The sequence below is a fragment of the Chiloscyllium plagiosum genome, chromosome 5, assembly GCF_004010195.1.
Source record: "Chiloscyllium plagiosum isolate BGI_BamShark_2017 chromosome 5, ASM401019v2, whole genome shotgun sequence".
Taxonomy (NCBI): Eukaryota; Metazoa; Chordata; class Chondrichthyes; order Orectolobiformes; family Hemiscylliidae; genus Chiloscyllium; species Chiloscyllium plagiosum.
In genome coordinates, this window is record NC_057714.1 from 50285884 (window position 1) to 50298349 (window position 12466).

Sequence of the window (12466 nt, forward strand, 5' to 3'; positions counted from 1 at the left end):
GTGAAGACCCCAGCACGGACCCCCTGCCTCGGGGTGAAGCCCCCAGCACGGGCCCTCCGCCTTGGGGTGAAGCCCCCAGTGTGGATCCATCTGCTTTGGTTTGCTCTCTTTGCCTGTTTTAGGACTGTAACGCGACACATATAACTTAATATATTTATTTTTCTAATTTATATCTGTATCAATGCACCTTTGTACATAGTATGGCGTCAGAAATGATGACTTTGTATACTCTTCACTGTACTCCTGTAGTTCAGTCCATGTGAAAATAAAGTCTATATCTAATATTTCCTACTCAAATATACATATACACCTTGACACATTTGAAATTTCAAAAAAAATTTAATTTCAAAAACAATTCAATTTTAAAAAATGCCTTTCCAGAGATCGACCTTTCGAATCAAGTGATGAAGGTGTAATACAGTCAAGAGTTATACAGCATGGAATCAGACCGTAGACCGAATGGTCCGCATCATGTTCCCAAACTAATACCACCTGCCTATGTTTGGTCCACATCTCTCCAAACCTTTCCTATTCAAGTACCTATCCAAATGCCTTTTAAATATTGTAACTATACTGTATCCACCATTTCCTCTGGCGGTTTTTTCCACACATGAATCACTCTGTCTTAAGAAAAAGTTGCACCTCAAGTCCTTTTGAAATCTTTCTCCTCTCACCTAATAAATATGCCTCCTAGTTTTGAACTCCCCCACCCAAAAGAAAAGACCCTTGTCATTCACCTTATCTACGCCTCTCAAGCTTTTATAACTCAAACCATCCATTCCTGGTAAATCTTTTCTGAATGGTCTCCAGTTTAATAATATCTTTGTGATAACAGGGTGACCACAACTGCAAATATTACTCCAGAAGACGTAGTACCGATATACCATACTAATCATAACAAGAAATTAATGACAAAATCTAATCATTTCCACTAGGTTTAGAAATATCTAAAATATTCTCTTCTGGTTATCCTTACAGATGTACTAGTAAAACTTTTTTAGTGCATAATTTGGGGAAGGATTTTGAATATTGTGATGAAAGGTGTGTGATTTAATATAATTTATTTTAAAGTCTGAATTTTAGTTACTGGCATCTGGGTTTTGGTCAGTGAATCAGGACCCTGCTGTTGTCAGAATTAAGTACAGACCTCTCACATTAGAATTAATCTTTCTCTGCACTTTCTCTACAGTTGTAATACTATATTTTGATTTCTGTTTATTACTTACATAAGGTATGATTTGTTTAGACAGCATGCAATACAATACTGAATGCAATATTATATCAGGGTACGTGACAATAATAAATCAAAAGAGTTTAATAATCAACTTATACATATTTCTGAAGCCATGGTGTGTTTTTTTGTATAGAAAGCATCTTTTTATTTTTCTGCAGTTTTGATTGTAAACTGAATTGGGCACAGAACTGTTTTCAAACTAAGGATCATGGAAGGAATTGCTGCACATTTTAAAAGAAAGTTACTGAAAGGTGGAGCCAATTTGTAAACAGGCCGACACCAGTGAAGTGTACAAAGTGAGTTCGGTCTGCAATAAATTACTGATGAGTTTCTAAAGATGTGACCAGTTCTGAATGATGAAGGCCATCAGCCCGACAATTATCTGATTGACACCTGGATAGCTGGAAAGCTTGTGGAGATATAGGATACTGGCAGAAACCTTCAGACTGCTGCAATGGGCAGATGGGGTATCTTTTGCTCCAGTAAAATATCTATAGCCTGAAGAAAGCCAGTTTATTTTCCCTCACCTGTTGTTGCAAGCAGTTTCCTTTAATAATTAAAAGCCTTTCATAACTAATAATTAAAAAAAACCTTTGAGTTAGCGTATCAATTGCTTCTGCCTCTTGCATAGAAGAGCAAAGTACCTGAAGAGACTAAAGTCTTGTTTACCTGTTGACTGGGGTCACCGAGCTGTTTCACTAGTAATATTTCCCTTCACCCAAAATATCAATGTTTTTTGCCTGTCTGTATGTGCTTGCAGGGGGTTTTCAGGACAGAGATTAGAATTTTAACTCGTAGAGTTATTTGTTGATAATCATAGATGCTTACCTGTAGAATCAATTTATTTTTGATAAATAGCAGTTCTTAAGCACCGAAATGTGATTTTTTTGTTTAGCCTGGGACTATCCGACAGGTAAATTGCAGATTCTGCATACTTACATAATGATTCTGGGAATAACAGGGCTTGATTTTCAGCTTCATCCCAGTGAAGCATGGCATTTAACAAAAAAATGAGATAGCTCTTAGAGGCTCATGTTTATATTGGGAGAATTTTCATGAGCAAACAAAAGTAAACTGCTGTGCATTTGCCTCTCAGTTTAGAAGATGAGAGACTTTTTTTTAAAAATTAAGGAAGACACCAATAGCTTGAAGAAAATTATTTTTTTGGTTGGGCAGTTTTACAGAAATCTTGGCTGAAGTTGGATGTGTAAAACAACTGCTCCTGATTAGAGGAGGTGGAACTGTTAAGAAATAGGTTACCTCAGTGTCAGCACTGCAGCTTGAAACGTCCAGACCAGAAGTATTTGGTAAAACCCTAAAGGGGTCATATGAAGCTTGAGAAAGTCTCAACTCATTGGATGAAGGCTTTAGGAGGCTCTCAGATTCTCCAGTCTGTGTATTGAAGCCACAGTTAAACTAAGCTCTATAGATATGAAAGAGACGAGAATTTCCACTGGCATGAGTGGTGTAAAAGGAGTGCTATTGGGATAAACTGAATTTTTTTTTTAAGCACCGGTTTCAAAATCTTTAGTTTTGTGTCATATATAAATACAGGTAGCTTAACCTACTCTATGGTATTTTCATTTCTTTTGCTTAAAAAGAATTTGGTTTATGAATAAAACCTTTTTGCAACAATGCGTCTTTGTGTTTTAGTGAAAGACCAACTTACCTAAACCGATAAACAAAATAAAATCTATCAAGCCAGATTTCAGTCTGGCATCTGGCTTGTCCAGTAACAACATCAGCTGGGTTCATTACAGCATAAATATATGAGCTATGTGCTTAAATTCTGTTTGTTGATATCTTAAGTAAATTATAGGTGTTTCCATTTTTGTATAAAGTAGTGGCATTATCCTCCATAATTCAGGTTCATGTATCATAAGCTTCCTACAAAAGCACTAATTTAATTGGAAGAATCTGTTCTGAAGAAGGGTTACAAAACCTGAATGGTTAACTCTGTTTTTTCTCCACGGATGTTGTTAGGAGAGCTGAGTTACTCCAACAATTTCTGTTTGCGTTTTGGATTTCCAGCATTCAGAGTTCTTTGATTTTTTTTTGATTTGTGTTATTTATTATAATAATAAATTATTCTTGTCTATTCATATGCATACTTATCTGACCTGTATTTATGTGGGATTTTTCAAGAATCAACCTTACTGACTCAGCTGGATGGTTTGTCAAGAGCACTATTTCTCGGCTACCATTGCTCTCAAGGGGTTATAAATTCATGCAGCATAGAGTTTTCCTGACTTATATATCTCAACAAAATTAAACAATACATTTACAACAGCAGCAGCAGCAGGAACAGCCAAAGATGACAGTTTTAGCCTGATCTGTATTCAACAGGATCACAGCTGACAACAATAATCCACAACATTAACAAGAGGTAAGTTTGTTCGTAAGCAGTCAAACTATTTGCTGTCATTCGATGGTTCAAAGATAATCCAAAATAATTGACTTGGCAAATTGAAATGAATCTCCATTTGCAGAATCCTTGATTATGAAGTACAGTTAAAATCCATTCACAGAGACAAAAGCCAAACCACAATTGCATTTTCTTTCACCATATCAGAACTTTAATACTTACATTGACGTAACTGCCATTAATATAATCTTCTGATCCATCTAATACAACTCTAGTAACATCATCTGTACAAAAGTGAAGAAAAATGAAATTTAAGATTTCCAAAAGTTATTCTTAAACATTGTTCTTTGTTATTTCATTATAAGCATGAAAAGCAGGTTCAGGGTTGATCGTTTTTAGTTCACTAACAAATAAAGCAATTACTTAATGAACAAATGCATATCAACATAAATTAGCCAAGAAACAACTGCATAACACTCACATGGCAACACATCTTTGTATCTGTTTTTGTCCATATTTTGTGGCATCTTTGCATGTATGACAGCCAATCCAGGTTTTTTCCTGTAAAGTTGCTTGAAAATGAAGATTAAAAAATATTAGTTCTAACTGGAGAGTTTTCACATTTATTTGTGTTATCGTTCCAATGTAAAGCTTGCCGATATCGTTGTTACATTTTCCTTCTCTGTCACTTCAGACTTTTTAACCTCTCAGTACAGGAAGTAGTGGCATTCCCCTGTCTCACTTTCTTTCAAGAGGAAGAAAAGGATGAGAAGAAGCAATACAAGGAAGCCTTGCTCACAGTTTCCTCAAACTTCTTTCTTCTTATTATAAGTCTTAATCTTGAAATTTCTGTCAGCATCTATCACCCTGTATGATCTGTTTTGTCCACGTTGTTCATACAAACATTGAACTCTTTTTCCCTTACCATGTTGCTGATTTGCCTACCTCAAAGTATAGGGCGAAGTGAGGACTGCAGATGCTGGAAACCAGAGTTTAGATTAGAGTGGTGCTGGAAAAGCACAGCAGGTCAGGCAGCATCTGAGAAGCAGGAAAATCGACGTTTCGGGCAAAAGCCCTTCATCAGGACCATCCAGCACCACTCTGGTCTAAACTATACTTTGAGGTATTTAAACGAAGTGTGGTAAACCTTCCACACAGTATTAAGCTCCTGTCCCAATATAAATTAACCCAATAAAATTGATAACTAATAAATAAGAGGAAAGAGCTCTTGCACAACTGTAGTAGTACACCAAAGGTGTGGTAGATCATGTCCAAACAGATATTGAGTGATAATTGAGCCATGGATGAACAATGTCAGTTTCAGAATTCAATAAGAAACTTGATTATTGTATGTTTTATGGGACAAAACATATTTTGAGAAATAAAACATTTTGGGGTGTGCATCATTTTAAACTGGGATTCTTTGGAAGCAAATTCTTTGATCAGAAATAACAAGTAAATTGAAGACAAGCTTATAATTTGATCTATTACTTGATTCAGTAGTAATTACACACAAGAGTAAAACTATTTATTAGATTAGATTACTTAGTGTGGAAACAGGCCGTTCGGCCCAACAAGTCCACACTGACCCTCCGAAGAGCTACCCACCCAGACCCATTCCCCTACATTTACCCCTTCACCTAACATTACGGGCAATTTAGTAAGGCCAATTCACCTATGAAGGGAAAACAAAACTCATTGGATAAGGAGAAGTTAAGTTATTAAGGAGGGCCAAGTCAGCTAAACACTACTTGCATGAGGTTGCATATTAACTTTTATTTAACCAGAGAATGTGGTATTGTGCACGTTATCTACACTGACATCATACTAGCATTCCAAGGAAGCAAATGGTCAGACACTCTCGCGTTTGATTTGACCATATTCATCAGGAAGATAGAAGTCAGAATCCAGGATGTTGCTTATTGGTGGCCATCAGATGATAAGCATATGACACTGGAGTTGTTGATAGCATTTTGTATCTACGTTCCATAATCACTAACAATCTTCACTTGATGCTAAAATGAGCAAACCCATTACAAAAACTAACGTGTCTAAGATGAGCATGAGTGTGCAGATTAATAACAGATTAATGAAGAATATTAAGGTACAAAGCCTGCATTCTCTGCGCACTCATTCAAAGGAGCAAGAGTGGTAAACAAAATAAAATGCTGATCAACTTCCACTTTCGCATCTCTTCGTAGGACAAAGTCACAAACTCAGTTGGATAACTCCGCCAGCATACACTCATTACCATTCCAATGATGTCAGTGCTGGCTTGGCTACCTTCAGGTGGGCATCATTATCTGCTGACTGTCCATACTTACGCTGATGGTCCAGATCTCTGAAGGTTGGCTGACTCTTTACAAGGGTACACTGTGATGGGGAGGGGGTTGGACAGGAAGCTTAGCTGGTTGGAAAGAGGGATTGGAGAAAACAGACTAGTGATTCCTGCAAGCATTGGGAACAACCTGCATTTATATCTCTCTCTCAGCCTCTAGATCTTACAGCAAAGGAACTTGCACACAGATTTTGAATGGAATTAAATTTATACCCCATGATGAAAGTTTACTTTTGTATTAAAGGCATAAAACCATAATGACTCAACTTCAATGCACTGTTGAAGGTCACTAGTCCAATTAGCTTAGAAGACTTTCATACCTTACAATTCTTCAGCCATATTTTAAAAAAAACTAATTTATGAATCACTCCTCCTAGCAACATGACTTAGTGAAATTCAAATTTAGCAGCCAATCCATTATAAATAGCTACAGAGAATAATAGTGAAGTTTTATAATCCTAGAGAATACTGTCCCATTAGCGAGATGACTCATGGTGGGTTTACCCTGAGGATCACCACACCTCAGTTGAGAAGACAGAACCCTCATGGTGACCTTCGTTGGTACAGGAATTGAACATGCTGTTGGAGATGCTCTGCATTTCAAATCAGCTGTCCAGCTACCTAAATTAATCAATACCCAATCAATGCAGGAAATAAGAACACAAGAACAAGGAGGAGTTGGTAATTCAGCACCTTGAGCCTGCTCTGCCATTCAATACAATCATGCCTGGTCTCAATTCAGTCTCAACTCCACTTTCTTGCCTGTTCTCCAGAACCCTTCAACCTATTACAATTTAGAAATCTATAAACATTAAATAAGATGGGTGTACTGACACAAGTGGTTAAAGGAAGAAGGCATCACCACCTTCTAAAGGAATGTTAGGATGTATAATAAATGCTGGCCTAGCTATCAAATGCCAACATACCATGAATGAAAAAAATCCAATTATTTTGCAGTCAAACAGGTGAATAAACTTACATCAAACTGATTAAGTATAGCTCCGCTTTCAAGTCCTTTTCGAAGCTGAATCATGGATTCTTCTAATGAATCACCATATTCAGGATATGAGGAATGAATGGAATTGTCTGGAAAACACTGGAAGTCTATTTCCTCTTCCACCTTGTCCTCTTTATGACTGCTTGTAACTTGAAAATTAGAAATTTTTCAAACAAAGGTTTATTATTAACAATTTTTTTAATCAAACTGACTATGTAACTTATAATTCATAATGTGAGAACTTTATCTTATCTTGTAAGTTAAGCAAGGCAGAGGTGCTCTAAGCGCAAGGTGAACGTGTGTTAGAGTGAGCAAGCAACCTGGAGATGCATTCTGGTCCAGTCTGAGAACTGGATACCTGTCGCTGTGCACAAAGTGTCTTTACAACTGCATTGAAATGAAATGTGCTGGTGCATTCCACAATGCAGCATTAAAGTGCAGAAGTGCACTGTGCAGTGAGGCTGATACTTTGCGGATGCCAATGTCTGAACATAAGTGAGTGTGATGGTTCTGTGTGGAGCATACATTAAGATGATGTTGCCAGTGTCCATGATGGAGGTCCAGAAGAGCAAGTGGCAAGCTGCAATTATCAGGCACCCATTTAAACTTCCATGTTGGGGAATTCTTAGTATGTACTTTCTATCCACTGGGTGAGAGAATGTGAACCTGTGCATTGATGGGGCGAGAATAGATAGCAATCAGGGTAATAATGAGCAATAATTCCAATTAATAAGGTTCTTGCTGCTCACGAGCAAGATGCCTAGGATTTAGTTGCAGATGTGACCTTTTAGTCTTGATGTTTATGTGGGCTTCCCTGGACATATCACCTATTTTCCCAAATTTCTCACAATTGCCCAGGTCATTCAGAGGCTGGAAAGATTTTCTTCAAGGTGATTAATAATAGTGAGCTGAAGATAAACATTATCATACCACAAGTACTTAGCATCTGGAATGCACTCTACAAGCTTGGTGAAGGCAATTATGTCTTTCAAACCCGAACTGGATAACTATCTGATTAGATGATATTTGAAGGAGTTGTGGGAAATTCCAGGGTCCGCAAGTTATTTCATTAAATTATTATATATTTTTAAACCCTTTCAGCAGACTTATAGAGAAAAAAACAGGGAAATTTGACTTGCTCTTACAGACAGCTGACCGAGACATAACAAACTGAATCACGTCTTTCTGTGCTGTAAGCATTCTTTAATGCTCTGATTCTAAGTATTGTGGGTCACTATCAGCCACAGCTGAATACCCTCTGGGATCAGCCCCTCTATCTCAATCCTAACTTACTAATCAGCTCAATATGGAAGTTAATCAATTTCTTATTCTCTCAATTGTGAGTTTTATTAGCCACGTTCAAACAAATCACAAACTAGAAACCGGCTGGGGACTGTTGATTATGCCGTAGTTCACCAGTTGGCTTAGGGCACATTTCAACTGAGAGATGGTGAATGTGCAGACAGTGTCTGAATTCGTCCCAAGTAGTCAGTAAGGAACCGTTTCTCTACTGGGGGTTTATTACAGATGATTAGGATGCAATCTCAACATATTTTTACAATAATCCCACACAGCTTTCTGAGAATATAGAAAGTTTTATCAGAAACAATGACTGATGTAGAAGTCAACTGCTTTTGAAATGTGGCTGGTTATTTGAAAAAACAGCAAATGTAAGGGGAAGGGAAAGAGCAGGCAGCTAGGTAAGAAAAAGAGGAAAGGCAAAAGTAAAAGAGCCACTTGTCAAATAGGGATTGTGAAGCGTGTGTAGCAAGTTGGCATTGCTGTGAAGCCGACTGCAAGGACTGAGCAGTGAATCGGTGTCTCCATGAAGCGGAGAGGAGAGTAATGAATTTGGGGAGATGGTGCTGGTTGGGTGCATCTTTAAATAGCCCTAAGTTAAAAAGCATGTGGAATAGGGTCAGGTGAGTACTTCTGCTTCTTTTACTAATTAAAATGATGCAGTCCATTCACTTAAATAAAATAAGTTAGGGGACTTTGGACAGAAAAGTATGTGTTTGGAATAGAAAAGGGTCCTTAGCATAACTAGTATCCTTTAAAGAGAGTAACTAATGAGCTTAATCTAAAGAAAGACTACCAGGAAATCTCACAGATGTGATATGCTCCTTTTCTAGTATGTGGGAGGTCATGGACACTTGGTGACCACTAATGCAGGAAGTGTGTCCAACTGGCTAAATGCAATTTGCAGGCAGAATTGCAGATGAACTCTCAGTGGCACATCTATGATGATGAGATTAGTGTGGACATCACATTCAGTGAGGTGGCACCTTGCAGGTGAAGACTGAAAAGGCAGAAAGAAGATTAACTACCAGAGTAGAGGAAGGCAGATAGAGCAGGAGACCCCTGTGGCTTCCCTCACTTTAACAGATATACTACTCTGGATACTGTTAGGATGAGATGACTTCCCAGGGGATTCCAATGGAAGTAGGGTCCATGGCACCAGGGTGGCACTGCTGTACAAGACTGCAGGAAGAGAAGTAGTAGGGCTACATTAATGGGGAATTCATCAACAGGGGAACAATGTTTCGGCAGTTGCAGGAGTCTCCAGGATTATATGTTGCCCCCTGGTGGCAGGGTCCAGGATATCTCAGAGATTGCAGAGCATTCTGTAGGGGGAGAACAAACAGCCTGTGGTTGTGGTACATATTATACCAATGACAGAGTCAAAGATGTACAGCACGGAATCAGATCCTTTTGGAACAACTCGTCCATGCCAAACACATATCGTAAATTAATCCAGTCCCAATTGCCAGCACTTGGCCCATATCCCTCTAAACCCTTCCTATTTAGATACCCATCCAGATACCTTTTAAATGCTGTAACTGTACCAGCCTCCACCAGTTCCTCTGGCAGCTCATTCCATACACGCATACTCTGCATGAAATAATTGTCCCTTAGGTCTCTTTTAAATCTTTCCCCTCTTACCTTAAACCCATGCCCTCTAGTCTGACTCCTCCACCAGAGGGAAATGTCCTTGTCTATTTACCCAATCTATTCTCCTCATGATTTTATAAACCTCTAGAAGATCACCCCTCAGCCTCTGACACTCCAGAGAAAGCAACTACAGCCTATTCAGCCTCTCCCTCTAGCTCAAATCCTTCAACCTTGGCAACATCCTTGTAAATCTTTTCTGAACCCTTTCAGGTTTCACAACATTGTTCCGATTGGAGAGAAACCAGAATTGCACACAATATTCCAAAAGTGTCCAATCAATGCCCTGCACAACTGCAACATGATCTTCCAACTCCTATATTCAATGCTCTGACCAATGAAGGAATGCATACCAAATGCCATCTTCATTATCCTATCTACCTATTACTCTACTTTCAAAGAACTTTTAACCTGCACCCCAAGGTCTTTGTTCTGCAACACTACCCAAGACCTTACCGTTAAGTCCCACCTTGATTTGCCTTTCCAAAATGAGGCATCTCACAATTATCTAAATTAAACTTCATCTGCGACTCATCGGCCCATTGGCCCATCTGATCAAGATCACACTGTACTTGGAGGTAACCTTCTTCACTGTACACTACATTTCCAATTTTTATTAAAGAGATGACATGCTACAAGCCGAGTAAAGAAAGTTAATACGTAAATTACATGTAGGACATCTAAGGCAAAAATCACCAGTGCCATGTGTCAGTGAGCATAGAAATATCAGGTGAATATATAGCTGATCAAAGTGTGTGTTTGGGGAGGGGGTATACTGATTCTTGAGACATGGGGACGAGTCCTGGAAGAAGATGGGACCAGTACAAACAGGGCAATAAAACATTGGAGAAGTGGGACATTCAGCCTGAGGTTTCTCTGCAATTCAATGAGATAGTGACTAATCTGATAATCCTTAACTTCACTTTCCTGTCTTTCCCTGTAATGCTTGATTCCTTATTGATTAAAAGTCTGTCCATCTTAGAACAGACTTCTTGAATATACTTAATGACCCAGACTCGACCGCACTCAAACGTATTCCACAGATTCACTAACCCCAGAATAAATTCCTTCTCATCTCAGTCTTTAATATGCAATTACTTATTCTGAGATTATGCCCTCTGATCCCTAGACTCTCCCACAAGGAGAAACAACCTTTCTGCATCTATGCTGTTAAGTCAATTAAGAATGTTATATGTTTCAATAAGGTTGTTTCTCATTTTCTGTAATCAGAGTACAGGCCCAACCTACACAACCTCTCCTCATAAGACAGTCTCTCCAAACCCTGGTAAAGGCCTAATAAACTTCCTCTGCACTGCCTCCAGTGTCAGTATAGCTTCTCTCAAATAAGGGGTTAAACTTATCCACAGTATATTCCAGTGATGGTCTGATTACTGTCTTGTATAGTTTAGCAAAGCTTTCCTTCCACTTATATTCTATTCCCACTGAAGGAGCGGCGCTCTGAGAGCTTGTGATTTCAAATAAACCTGTTGGACTTTAAGCTGGTGTCATGTGACTTCTGACTTTGAAGTCAAGACCATTGAATTTGCCTTCTCTATACCCTGCTGATCTTGGATGGTAGGTTTCTTTGATTCATAGAAGAGTACTCTCAATTCCTTCTGTACTGTTGCTTTCTTTATTTCGTCTGTTCAGGGCTGGGACCAATGTCCTTGTTGTGGGAGGGAGTTATGCAGTTTGCTAGTGCTGTTGGGGAGTATTTAAATGAGGATAGTAGGGGGTGGGAACCTGAGCAGGGCGACTTCGAAGGGGAAACAGGGATAGAAACAAAAGACAGGTCATTAAGCAAAATTGGACGGTAGAAATAAACAAGGGCAAAAAACAAACGGGGTCCTAGTGCATAAGAAAAATTAGAATGACCAACAAATCTAAAGATATTGTATCATAACAAACTCAGCATTTGAGGTAAGGTAAATGAATTAATAGTGCAAGATGATATACATGGTTACAACTGATATACATGTCATAATATGATAATAATTGCAATTACAGAGACATAGCTGCAAGGTGACAAAGGGTGGGAACTGAACGTCTAGGGGTATTCCAATATTTAGGAATGATAAACAAACAGGATAAGGGATAGTACTGGGAGCAAAGGTTTAAATCAACACAATAGTGAGGAAAGATATTGGCTTGGAAAATCGTGATGTTGAACGGGAAGAGATGAGCAACACCGAGCAGAACATATCGGTGGGTTGTCTATAGCCCCCAAACAGCAGTAAAGATGTAAAGGAAGGAATTAAAAAGGAGAATAGAGATGCACATAATAACTTCTGAGTACAAGAGTAATCATGGGTGACTTTAATCTTCATATGAATTAGACAAATGGAACAGCAGCAATGCTGAGGATTAGGGTTTCAGACCAACTTCTAAAGATCAATACAATATGGTAAGAGCAAGAGAGCAGGCTACCCTTGACTAAGTATTGTGAAATGAGAAACAATTAATTATTATGTGGGGTCCTTTGGGAAAGAGTGACCATAAAATGATAGAAGTGCTCATTAAGATAGAGTGTGAAGCAACTGAATCCAAACCTAAGGTCCTGAATCTACATAAAAAGAACTATGA

The 12466-nt window shown here is 38.5% G+C and overlaps 1 protein-coding gene across 7 annotated transcripts in view; it reads right to left on the bottom strand.

Moving 5' to 3' along the window:
- LOC122549888 (tyrosine-protein phosphatase non-receptor type 3-like) overlaps window positions 1-12466 on the bottom strand; it is a 218108-nt gene that overhangs the window by 65466 nt on the left and 140176 nt on the right. For all 7 annotated transcript variants that reach the window (XM_043690065.1, XM_043690067.1, XM_043690062.1 and 4 more), the window contains 3 exons: window positions 6917-7083; window positions 4081-4171; window positions 3822-3883 (listed from right to left, as the gene is read on the bottom strand). In XM_043690065.1, coding sequence (XP_043546000.1) covers window positions 3822-3883; window positions 4081-4171; window positions 6917-7083 — 320 coding nt within the window. The remainder of the gene's footprint in view (window positions 1-3821; window positions 3884-4080; window positions 4172-6916; window positions 7084-12466) is intronic.